General features: G+C 41.0%; 1 protein-coding gene across 2 annotated transcripts in view; it reads right to left on the reverse strand.

The window, feature by feature from the left end:
• The window catches only part of ARL8A (ARF like GTPase 8A), a 56019-nt gene that overhangs the window by 20369 nt on the left and 22520 nt on the right, over positions 1-13130 (reverse strand). For both annotated transcript variants that reach the window (XM_081949070.1, XM_081949071.1), the window contains exons 4-5: positions 8627-8720; positions 6858-6925 (exon numbers count right to left, since the gene is read on the reverse strand). In XM_081949070.1, the coding sequence (XP_081805196.1) occupies positions 6858-6925; positions 8627-8720 (162 nt within the window). The remainder of the gene's footprint in view (positions 1-6857; positions 6926-8626; positions 8721-13130) is intronic.

Consider the following 13130-nt stretch of genomic DNA (forward strand, 5'->3'; position numbering starts at 1 on the left):
ATAAAATGATGCCCAAGGTAGGAATTCAGTTACTTGAGAGCAGCTTCTTCCTGTATGCATATACATCGCAGCCCCTTACTTTATGGAAGAGTTTAAAAGATGAGTGCCAGAGGAGATGCCTGGAACATTACTAAATCAGGATCCATCTTGAGTCTGACGAGGCACTAGTAGAAGCTCAAGTTAATGCTCGTACTGTGGTAATTCAAGCAGTGCAAAAAACAAAACAAAAAACCATCCACCAAAGGATACTCCTTGACCCTTTTTAATATGACCTGTTCACTTTTTTAGGGAAGAATGTTCACAAAGACCATTTGAAAGGCCTCTGTGAAGAGTTTTCACAGCATCTGTCAGTCAAGGGTGTTCCCACCATTGACGATGCCAATGCAGATTATTATGGTCTCACCTTGTGAAATTTTATGGAATTATTTTGAGACTATATGTCTCAATGAAATTGCAATGTTTGCTTTGTTACTCTCAATTGGATATATTTCCCTTATTGTTGCTTATGGCCTTACATGAGGTAGTGGGTTGGATCAATGTTTGCCTGAGTATATGTTTCTCTCGTATCTGAAGGAGACAATAGTCAGATCCCAGTCAGAAAGCTTTACTCAATCCAATGGTGGATAGTTATAGACCGGTTTCCTCTCTTTTTACCTCTGAAATATTGTGGAAAAAGTAGTGATCCTATAGCTGCAAAGGATTCTAGAGACAATAGATATGGAGTCTTAATTGTCAAGGCAAAAATAAAGAATGGAAACGTTGGGCTTGTGGATGACTTTTGGACAGACCAGGATCTGGACTTTACAATCCTCCTTGAATTCTCAGCATCTTTTGATACCATCGACCATGATAGCCTTCTGAATCATCTCTGTTCTGCAGTGCTTCCTCCTCCTGAGGGATTGGTTCCATTTGGTGGCAGGGGAGAGATCTGCCTATAGAACTCATTGTGGAATGTCTCAGGGATGTCTTCTCGATCCACTCCTTTTTAACATCTCTATGAAATTGCTTAAGGAAGTCATTGTCCTGTCCTAGGGTTTGATATCAATATTATGCTGAAGATATCTAGTTATATACTATGTCCCTAGGCCAAACAGATGACACGATGGAAGTTGTCTATACAACCAGATCAAATAGGGTCATTTCTTCCAAATCCTATCTATATGGGATTGTCACATAATGGAGATTCTCATTAGTTACCTCCATTCTTTGGAACTCCCTCTTAGTGGGAATTTGATCAGCCTCTTCCATCCTAGACTTTGGAAAAGCCTTAAAGACCTACTTGTTCATTCTTGTAGAAGAGGAAAGTGCTCTCTGACCAGAACATAGGATTGCTGGCATGTGTCTGTGGATATTTTTAATGTTATGCTATTTGCTCATTTACACTGATTTAAAGAACATCTGACTCCAGATACATAACAGAAAATATAAAGTCCAAATCCTGGTCTGTCCAAAAGAACAATTAAAATAAATAACTGATATGGATTCAGGAAAAAAAACTATATAATACATGGCACACAAAAGTTTACAGGAGGTTAACCACTACCCTGCCCCAATATCTACAAAATGTAATGTTTTCAGTGATGTCATGGAACCAGTGACGTGCGGTGAGGGTTATGGCTGGGGAGGCTGGTGACGTCATCAGGAAGGCGGGGAATGGGACCACGTGTGCAGACCACGTGTGCAGACCACGTGGTCTCGTTCTCCGCCTTCCTGAGTGAACATTAAGGGGACCGCGGCGTAGCATTACTTTCTCCACCGGCACCAGTCCCTTTCACCCCGCTCAAGCCTTGCCGCCTGCAGCCAACGCCCGCCCTCGCTGCTCCTTTCGTTGCTTGCCCGCCCGCCTCTAAGGCACGCCAAAGCCTCCTTCGTCCCCCCCAGCGCACGCCCTTTTTATTTCCCGCGACACCCCCCCCATTTCGGGAAAGCTTTCCCCATTGCCTGGGGGGTGAGGGGGGCGGCTCCTCTCCCCCCACTCCCTCCGTCCCTGCCTCTCTCCTCAGCCCCAAAGCTCCGTCCGCGCGACTCACTTCCAAGGCGGTGGCTGCTCCATCCCGCTCCGGCTCTGGAAGCGACCGAAGATCAGGCTGCGTCGCTCGCTCGCTCGCCGGACTGCTTCGGCGCCATTCTGGCTACCTTCGTCCATCCCCGCCCGGGAGATACGGAAGCAGTCCGGTGGATGAGTGACCGAAGATCTCGCTGCCTCGCTCGTTCGCTCGCCGGACTGCTTCGGCGCCATTCTGGCTACCTTCGTCCATCCGCGCCCGGGAGACGCGGAGGGAGAAATGTTGTCGGCGCCTCCAGATGACGAACCAGTCGCTTGCTTTCGTCATCGGGAGGCCGATAACATTTCTGCCTCCACGTCTCCCGGGCGCGGATGGACGAAGGTAGCCAGAATGGCGCCGAAGCAGTCCGGCGAGCGAGCGAGCGAGGCAGCGAGATCTTCGGTCACTCGTCCACCGGACTGCTTCCGCATCTCCTGGGTGCGGATGGACGAAGGTAGCCAGAATGGCGCCGAAGCAGTCCGGCGAGCGAGCGAGCGAGGCAGCGAGATCTTCGGTCACTTGTCCACCGGACTGCTTCCGCATCTCCCAGGCGCGGATGGACGAAGGTAGCCAGAATGGCGCCGAAGCAGTCCGGCGAGCGAGCGAGCGAGGCAGCGAGATCTTCGGTCACTCGTCCACCGGACTGCTTCCGCATCTCCCGGGCGCGGATGGACGAAGGTAGCCAGAATGGCGCCGAAGCAGTCCGGCGAGCGAGCGAGCGAGGCAGCGAGATCTTCGGTCACTCGTCCACCGGACTGCTTCCGCATCTCCCGGGCGCGGATGGACGAAGGTAGCCAGAATGGCGCCGAGGCAGTCCGGTGGACGAGTGACCGAAGATCTCGCTGCCTCGCTTGCTCGCTCGCTCGCTCGCCGGACTGCTTTGGCGCCATTCTGGCTACTTTCGTCCATCCGCGCCCGGGAGATGCGGAAGCAGTCCGGTGGACGAGTGACCGAAGATCTCGCTGCCTCGCTCGCTCGCTGGACTGCTTCGGCGCCATTCTGGCTACCTTCGTCCATCCGCGCCCAGGAGACGCGGAGGCAGAAATGTTGTCGGCCTCCCGATGACGAAAGCAAGCGACTGGTTCGTCATCCGGAGGCGCCGACAATATTTCTCCCTCTGCGTCTCCCGGGCGCGGCCGGATGGATGTATATAATATTATATATATAGTATATAATATTATATACTATTATTCCATGAAGAGAGGTGAGGCCCTGCCTCCCTTGCCTCTACTGACCGCACGTCACTGCATGGAACATCATCAGAGTAGGAGCCATATAGATTTCTGGGAAACACTATTCAAAGGCACAACAGTGCAGAAGGCAGGATTCCAAGGCCCCAGCAGATAACATTGTTTAATCAAGGGAACTCAAAGCATACCCTTTGTGCTGGATCTCAACAGATGGGCAGAAACAATTGGAAACAGATAGCCCTTCAGGTAATCTGGCCCTGGGCCATGAAGGGTTTTGCTGGGGTAACCTGAAACTTGGATGTATTAGATATTTTTTATTATTATTAAATTTTTATTTTCTGCTTTTATTATTTTTTATAAATACCTCAAGGTGACGAACGTATCTAATACTCTATAGCAGTGTTTCTCAAACTTGGCAACTTTAAGTCCTGTGGACTTCAACTCCCAGAATCCCGGAATTCTGGGAGTTGAAGTCCACAGGACTTAAAGTCGCCAAGTTTGAGAAACACTGCTCTATAGAGATTCTCAGTCATCCAGGCCATGGTTGTGCCAAAGGTACTTTTTCAAAAGGTAACAGGGCTTTCTTGTTTTCCTCCTTCAGTCAGAACTGAAGAAGCTTCTCAGTGAAACGCTTTCAAGGAAAACAAGCAAGTCCAATTGTCTTTAAAAAAAAAAACCTTTGGAGTATCTAATACTCCTCCCTTCTCCCTATGTTTACTCACAATAGCAGTCCTTTGAAGTGAATTGGGCTAAGTGAGAGTGACTGGCCCAAAGTCATGCAGCCAGCTGGAATATTTTATGTTTATATCTTTTAAACTGGCGAGAATGGGTGGCATATAAGCAGCGTAATTTTATAATACCATAACTGGCTTATTATTATTATTATTATTATTATTATTATTATTATTATTATTATTATTATTATTATTATTATTATTATTGATTACTAGTCGGACCCCACCAAGGGGCCTAGGACATTGTAACGTAGTTTTGTAATATACGTGCAGATCCAAGCAGTGCAGCTTTTTGCATTTGACTGGTGGTGATTTTGTCAATTTTTAACTGTTTTAAATGTAATTCCAGTGCTTTTGGAATAGCACCCAGTGTGCCGATTACCACTGGAATTACCACTGCTGGTTTGTGCCATAATCGTTGAATTTCAATTTTTAGGTCCTGGTATTTCACGATTTTTTCATGTTCCTTCTCGTCGACCCTGCTATCACCTGGTATATCGCAATATGATTGTAACCTTATTTTTCTCAACCAGTGTGATGTCTGGTGGGTTATGCGCCAGTATTTTGTCCGTTTGTATACGAAAATCCCATAGGATCTTGACCATCTGATTTTCGGTGACTTTTTCAGGCTTATGTTCCCACCAGTTTGTTGTTGTTTTAATATTATAATTTTTGCACAAATTCCAGTGATTCATTTGTGCTACTGAATTGTGCCGCAATTTATAATCAGTCTACGCAATTTTTTTACAGCAGCTGAGTATGTGGTCAACAGTTTCATCAACTTCTTTGCAGAGTCTGCATTTGGCATCATCAGAGGATTTTTCGATTTTGGCCTTAATGGCATTTGTTTGGATAGCTTGTTTTTGCGCAGCCAGGATTAGTGACTCTGTTTCTTTCTTCAATGTACTTGTTGTTAACCATAACCAAGTTTTTTCACTGTCCACTTTATCTTTTATTTTTTCCAGAAATTGACCATGCAATGCTTTGTTCTGCCAACTCTCCATTCTTGATTTTATCACATCTTTTCTGTATTCTTGTTTCATCTGTTGGGCCTTCAGTAGATTTTTGTTCTTTACTTCGATTAATAGATGTTCTTGACTTTCTTTTAAATAATCAGCCAGTGCATGTTTTTCTTCTTCAACTATTTGCTTCACTTGTAATAATCCTCTGCCACCTGATTTTCGGGGCAGGTATAGTCTATCAGTGTCACCGCGTGGATGTAAACTGTAGTGCATTGTCATTAGTTTCCTGGTTTTTTGGTCCAAAATGTCCAAATCAGCTTGTGTCGAGTTAACTATACCAGCTGTGTATCTTATAACTGGTATTGCCCAGGTATTTATGGCCTTGATTGTATTTCCACCATTTAATTTAATTTCAAAATTTTCCTAACTCTGTTGGTGTACTCTCTCCTGACAATAGTTTTTACTGCTCCATGTTTGATGTTATCCAACTGCAGAATGCCTAAGTATTTGTAGGCTTCATTTTCGTTGCATTTAATTAGTTGGCCATTGGGCATTTCAATTCCCTCACATGCAGTGATTTTGCCCCTTTTTATGGATACAGTGGCGCATTTTTCTATGCCAAACTGCATTGAAATATCGGTGCTGAATACTCGGACTGTGTTTGTCAGTGATTGGATTTCTATTTCTGACTTTCCATAGAGTTTCAAATCATCCATATATAATAAATGCGAAATTTTTTCAGCGTCTTTGGCTGTTTGGTAGCCTAATTTCAATTTTTTAAAGATTACTGATAGTGGGATCATCGCAATGATGAAGAGAAGAGGTGAAAGTGAATCACCCTGGAAAATTCCTCGCTTGATATTAACCATTCCGTAGTTCTCATTCCCTAGTGCCAACTCAGTTCTCCATTGTTTCATCGCCTTTTCAGTGAAGGATGTAATATTTTTACTAATGCCAGTTGTTTCTAAGCATTTTATGATCCAACTATGTGGCAATGAGTCGAATGCCTTTTTATAATCAATCCAGACCATATTCAAGTTCATTTTTCTTTTCTTACAATTTTCTAATATCATTTTATCAATTAGGAGCTGATCTTTTGTGCCCCTACTCCTTCTTTTGTTGCCTTTTTGTTCTACTGGCAAGATGTTGTGTGTTTCCAAATAATCCATAATGTTATCTGAAATAATGCCTGTGAGTAATTTGAAGGTTGTTGACAAGCATGTTATTGGTCTGTAATTTTCAGGTATTGTTCCTTCAGTTGCATCTTTCTGAATCAAGTATGTTTTTCCAGTTGTCAACCATTCATCAATTTGACCACTTTGTAAAATTTCATTAAGTTGCCTGGCCAATATTGCATGTAAACTGGTCAGATATTTGAGCCAGAAACCATGTAATTGGTCATTTCCAGGTGATGTCCAATTCTTTACTTTTTTTACTCGATTTTTGACCATCTTAGTTGTTATTTCTAATACTTGCATTTGTTTGTTACCAATGCTTTTCTCAAAGTCCTGTATCCACTTTGCTTCCTTATTGTAGTCCTTTGCATTTCCCCACAATTCTTTCCAGAATTCAGCTTTTTTATTATTATTATTATTATTATTATTATTATTATTATTATTATTGCATCAACAGAATTGTATCACAGTGGCCAGTTGTTTCGCCGGATTTGGCATTAATTACTAGTCGGGCCCCACCCAACAATTATTATTATTATTATTTAATTATTATCATTATCATTATTATCATTATTACTATTATTATTATTACTACTACATTTTTATTTTGCCTTTTATATAAAAATAGTATATTGCATAATCATGCTGAATATATCCAGATGTGATTTCCAAGAAACTAAACTCAAGTTATTGCTGCAATGGAAGGACTCCAGCCAAACTGGAGATACTGAAGACAACAATAAACACTTACATTTTTTCAATCAGCTCTTTCTCATCCAAGGCACCAGCCAGATCTCGCTTGTTCCCAAGAACTAAGACCTGCAAAGGAGAATAGGGCAGTGATCTTAGTCTGATACGTGCAAGCTGCAAAGTGCTATGGAACAGTCTGAAGTGACTCCATTGTTCAAACATGATCTATCTTGTGCACCAGGGTTTTCAATACACTTTCTGAATTCAAGAATTTCCTTTATAATCCAGGGAAAGTCTGCCAAGCATGTAGTTGGAAAAAACACAACTTGGCTTGAAAGAGAAAAGATAATAGGAAAGCTGTCTCTAACAACTATTTAAAATACCAATTTGTAAAATGCTACATTGACTTGATAAAGCCATATATTAAAGAAGCAAAACATTGCCTTGCTTTAAGGCTAATGCAGATATTAATAAAAATATTAGCCATGTAAAATAATGTAAGTGGTTCACTTAGAAAGACATTCATGGGAAAACTCAAATGCACATGGGGGGCATTTGATTAACCTTTAAATGTATTCCTGGGGGCAGCCAATACATCTTTTGTAACCAACAAACTAGAAAGTTGTCTAGTGTCCAGATATGCTATTAAAACCTAGCTACCCAAAAGAGTATCTGCTTCTTTTCTCTGCAATTACTTCACTCTTGGCAATGCTCCCTATGGGCCAGTTCAAATGGCAGCATCCTGATTGATACCTGTTATTTCTTTTAAAATATTATCTGGACCATACACAATTCTTGACTACCTAATTTTGAGGAGCTTTTCTCATTAAGATTTGGACCATGAAACTCTCCCCTAAAGACATCATCTACCTCCCATTTATTTTGCTAAAGACCATACTTATGGCCTTTAGCACTATGAAAAAGTTGAAGGATCTGGCAAGCAGTGGAAATTACAACTCTTTAAAAAGGCAACATAGTGCATTTCTGTGTAAGCAGATGGTTTAAAGAAAGGAGTGAAATGACCTTCTCCATATATTTAATAGAATTGCAAATATGTGTTACATATTTACATTTTTTTGCCTCAAATAAGCTATTTCACTGTCTAACATTAAAAAAATGAAACCCCCAAGGAAAAGATTTTAATTCATAGAAGGTAGAAATACTCAAGAGTTGCACTTAGATTTACATATAACTTTACAGTGTGTGCAATAATACAGTGTGTTATTTCTATCTTCTATTTTCTATCTGAACAGTAGCCAGTCGGAGCACCTTCCCAACTCTGGCTCTGCATCAGGCTCTGTTAGTATTTGGATGGGAGACCATCAGAACATTTCAGAGCTATAGACTAAAGTGGAAAAAATAAAAACAGCCTGGAAGAACAGAATAGCAAGCTCCTTCCTTACTATCGCCAAGAAAACTACACGATTATATCCATGCAGTCATCAGAAGCTGAGAAAATATTTAATTCTGGATGTGCTAAAAACTATTATTTACATTAGTAAACTTCAGCCTTACTTTCTAGGAACTAATTATGTGAAAATTTTCTTTTTTGCATTTCAAACAAGAGGGACACACCTATCTCCTGCAATGTTGTAAAAGTAAATTTTGCCCTTTACTTACTTTTCCAGAACAATCCTTCCTTAAAAACGTACACATCCTAGAAAGAAATATCTGATGTGGAATAGTCATGAAAATGAGAAGTAGCTGGTTCCAAAATCTAGATTGTAGTTTTTGAAAATAAATTACATTGAGATGATTTTTTTTTTACTCAATCCGTCATATAGATTAATTTGTATATATTTTAGCCTTTCCAGAATTGGATCAACTTACAGGAATGCCTTGGAGTTGTGGTTTATCAAGCAGGTTGTGCAGTTCATTCTTTGAAGCTTCAATCTTCTCCTGATCTGCAGCATCTACCATGTATCTAGAATGAAACAACACATTACTACTGAGCTGGAAAGGTGATAGAAGCAGTTACAGGTGGCAGCCTAAGATACTATGTAAGAAATTAATACAACTTCAGCTAACCAACCCCAAGTAAAAAAGACAGGTTATTCTGAAACTTTATTAGAGTCTATTAACTGACTGGTTATAAAACTTGGGTTTGGGCAGCATCTTTATTCACCTTTTTCTGTGCATACCTTAGGACACGTGTGCCACAAGTGGCACGTGGAGCCATTTCTAAGGGGACGCAAGGCATTGCCCTGTCAGCTCCAGTGCACCTGCGAGTGCTGGGCAGCTGATTTTCGGCCTTGCTTTTTGGGCATTTTTCGCACTCCGGAGGGAGAAAAACAGCTCAATGGGCAACCCGGAAGTCCATTTCCAAACTTCCGGTTTGGTTGCTGGGGCCATTTTTTGCCCATCGCAGGCTCCTAGAAGCCTCTGGAGCCTGGGGAGGCCAAAAAACGGACCTACTTGATCACTGGAACTCGGAAAATGGGCCATTTCTAGCCTCCAGAGGGCCTCTGGGAGGTGGGGGAGGCAGTTGTTGCCCTCCCCAGGCTCCTAGAAAACCTCTGGAGCTTGGGGAGGGTGAAAAATCGAGCCGTTTCTGGCCTCCGGAGGGGGCAGGGAGGCCATTTTTGCCCTGCCCAGGCTCCAAGAAAGCAGTGTGCACATGCACGGGGCAGTAGGGGTGGGTCACACGTGTATGCCCTGGGGGCACAGCACAGGGGGCATTAAATTATGAGGGTGGGCATGCGAGTGCACACGTACTTTTGGCACCTGAGGTGAAAAAGGTTCGCCATCACTGCCTTAGGAGGTACTTACTCTCCTTGTGACACTTGGATTCTAGTGCTACAAATATGTGTGTAGAAGTGCTTAGGCAGGGCTGAACATACTTTGAAAAGAATGTATCAGACATGCTTGAGACCTCACACAGCACCTCTCTGCTATTTATCAAAGCAGGCAGTCTCCATCACAACTTTAAGAAGCCCACTCTTAAAGCAGCACCCACAAAAAAAAAATTAGAACTTGCTGAATGAATAATAGAGAAGTGTTGTACTTACTCAAGATCAAGTATGCACAATTCTACTTGTACAATCTACATTCATATTCATTTTAAGATTACTTTCATTAAAAAGCACAAATGACACAGAAGAGCTGTATAGGGTAGACAGGAGGTTTGTCAGATATTCTGAACCACATCTTGGTAAGAAGTTACTAAAGATGTCAAAGTTCTTAAGGGTTAGGAAAAAAGATAACAGCAGAGAATGAAGGCAGTATTGTAAACTATTGATTCGGTTTACAGATACATTCAATATAGATGATATTTTAGATTTTAAAAGTCATTTATTATCAGCTTCTTAAACTTACAAGAAAACAGAACCTTTGCCATTATTTAGGCTTTAGCTCTTACTTCATCTTAACAGCTTCCTGAATTTGCCCATCTTTCTACCTTCATTGGACCATCCTGATTCACAACCCTTTTCAGAACTGCAACCACCAACAACCACCCCAAAGGAAACTGATAAGGTATTGGGTAATTCAACAGTCAGTTAATCTAACTGTTGGTTGCACACAGCAATTTCATTCACCACAGGCAAACTTACATCTATGTTCAATTATTCACTAGATAAAATATGCTAGACTAGTTCTATTTAAAAAAAAAACAGCAGGAAGCAAATATAGGACAATGTCTGCAAATTTTCTAGATTCATTTTTTATGTTATAGAAAAACATGAAAACATTATGCTATAGAGTGCTCTAGGAGAATCCAATAAATAAAAATCCAATTGGAGTACAGTATCCAGAACAATATTTTGAACAAAGCTGAATTCAACTGAGCTTGGTCTTCACAAACCCAGTTGAGAAGTAGTCCAAAATCTGGTCTACAGGAAACAGAAACCAAGACATTCTCAGAAATAAAGAAGTACAAACTATCAGTCTATTAATATCAAAGATTACGCTAGATGCCAAATGTATCTCCAGGCTGAGCTTTATAATTTTTAGCATGCAGAAATGTATCTTTTTGATTATGCTATTTTATACAGTGCCACATATTGTATACTAATATCCATTGCATCAGGAACCAAAACTCAGCTTGGTCCAGAGTCTAGATTCAGTTCATTTACTTGATAGCAAGGGGATAGTGGATTATTTTGTAATATTCGCCAATATGAACAAGGGAAAAGATCACTATCTACTGGCTTGCCTATATGGAAAGGGAGGTCCAGCAAAACAGAGTTAATCCAGCATGTATCTCTGCAGAAGTAATAGAGGGATTGGCCACTACTGGAGGTTACACTCACTGATGAGGGAAAAGACAACCATGGGTGAAATAGAAGGACCATGGGCAAAGACCCAGCTTCACAAAAGAGTAGTCTTGAACTGGATAGTGTTCAGTTATATGGATTTCAATTCCTAGAATTCCTGTCAGCATTATTAGAATTGAAAATTGTGTGAATTTCTAGTTAAAGGCATTGGGTAACAAACAGGAAAGATCTATGAATTCTGCCCTACAATTTTTTATTATTACAATACAGTGCCTGGTATTCTAGTGCAGTAAAAATAAAATAAAAAAGTAGGCTGGAAAGACTTCATGAAATGGTTTAGTGATCTGAAGTGGAGAATTTGAAAAGCTTTGACTGTTCTGAGTCTCAGAAAGGAGACCATAAGCTGCTTTCTCCAAAAAAGCAGAATAGATTAAAGTGATTCTGTCCACATACCATAAGAATGAGTGCGGTTTTACAAAAAGTAGTACTAAAAATGGTAAAATTTGCAGTGGCTTATAAGAACTTGGCCTTATAACCTACCATCAGGTCTTGAATTAAATGGGAGCCTGAAGAAGTTTATCTCCTGCAGCACGGAGTGTATACGCAACTCTTTGTGTCAAAGTATTCCAATACAAAGTATTCTTTATGCATGACATATGAGAACAGTAAAGATAAAAAAAATACATCCAATGGTTACAAGAATATTTTGAATTATGAGTGTTTAAGAGTTCAATAGTAGGATTCCATAAAAAATATTGTCCTATAAAGAACACAAATCACATCAATTTGTATTGGTGTGTCAAAGTATTCATGAAGTAGGGGAAGTAATGTCAAAAATATTACTGGCCAAATAATGCACATTATTCACTTTATGTGATATATGTCACCATAAAATGCACAATGTTTTAGTGTTATGTCTTTATTCTACTTCTTCTTGATGCCTCTGTGGTATGTCAATAGATATCACTATGAATATAAATGAGAAAAAGTCAGCAAACAGTTTTATCAGAATGCGACTTGAAAGATTTAAGGACAGATTCTTATATTATTCCAAAGGCTATTATTGTTAAGCATACAACTAGTGCAAAGGACAGAGGGACATTTTCAACATTAGTATCATCTAATTCACTCAAAATACCTCGACATTAACAAAGAGAATCTGCTTGTAGAAAAGACATTAAACAGAAAAGACAGTTGATATGGGAGGTGGGATGTAAGTAGTTCTCACTTAATGATCACTCATTCAACAACCATTTGAAATTATGATGGTGCTTGACAAATAGTAGTCATAGCTTGTCCTGAACAACTTGACAGGGGGGACGGGATGAGATGGGACTGTCACATGATCAAACTTCAGTCTATCCACATTTACAATCACTGAGTGTGCTTCAACTCCCCCTCTTGCCTATCTTCCCCCATCTCTGGCATTTTGGCTGCCCTGCACTCAGTATCCCTGAAAAGTCATGAGGTCTTTAAACCTGAAGGGTGGTAACCAGGGGTGAAATTCAGCAAGTTCTGACAGGTTCTGGAGAACTGGTAGCGGAAATTTTGAGTAGTTCAGAGAACCGGAAAATACCACCTCTGGCTGGCCCCAGAGTGGAGTGGGAATGGAGATTTTACAATATCCTTCCCCCAGGACTGGGGAGGGAATGGAGATTTTACAGTAGCCTTCCCCTTCCATGCCCACCAAGTCATGCCTACAGAACCAGTAGTAAAAAAATTTGAATTTCATCACTGGCGATAACTTTTCCACAGGGCAGGTGCCACAACAGAGAAGGCATGATGCCTAAGTCCATTTAAGACATTATTTTAACTACTTGAAGTCTGTCTATTTTGTCAGATCTTCCTGCACAGGCTGGAGCAATCTGTCATTCAGGCCCTTTATAGGTACCTTGAATTGTATCCAGAAGCTTCTTTGGTAACCAATGCAGTCTGTGCAGCAAACACAGATATACAAAAGTGCCTCCGTAACTACTTGCACCACCATATTCGGCAGCTGCAGTTTCCAAGATGTCTTCCAGGGCGGTCCCATATTGAATGCATTGCAATTGTTTACATGTGAGGTGACTAGAATCTAAGAGACTGTCTATGGAGATCCTCAGTCATCCAGCTCATGGTTG

Source organism: Natrix helvetica (genome assembly GCF_964273705.1).
Source record: "Natrix helvetica genome assembly, chromosome: 3".
Taxonomy (NCBI): domain Eukaryota; kingdom Metazoa; phylum Chordata; class Lepidosauria; order Squamata; family Natricidae; genus Natrix; species Natrix helvetica.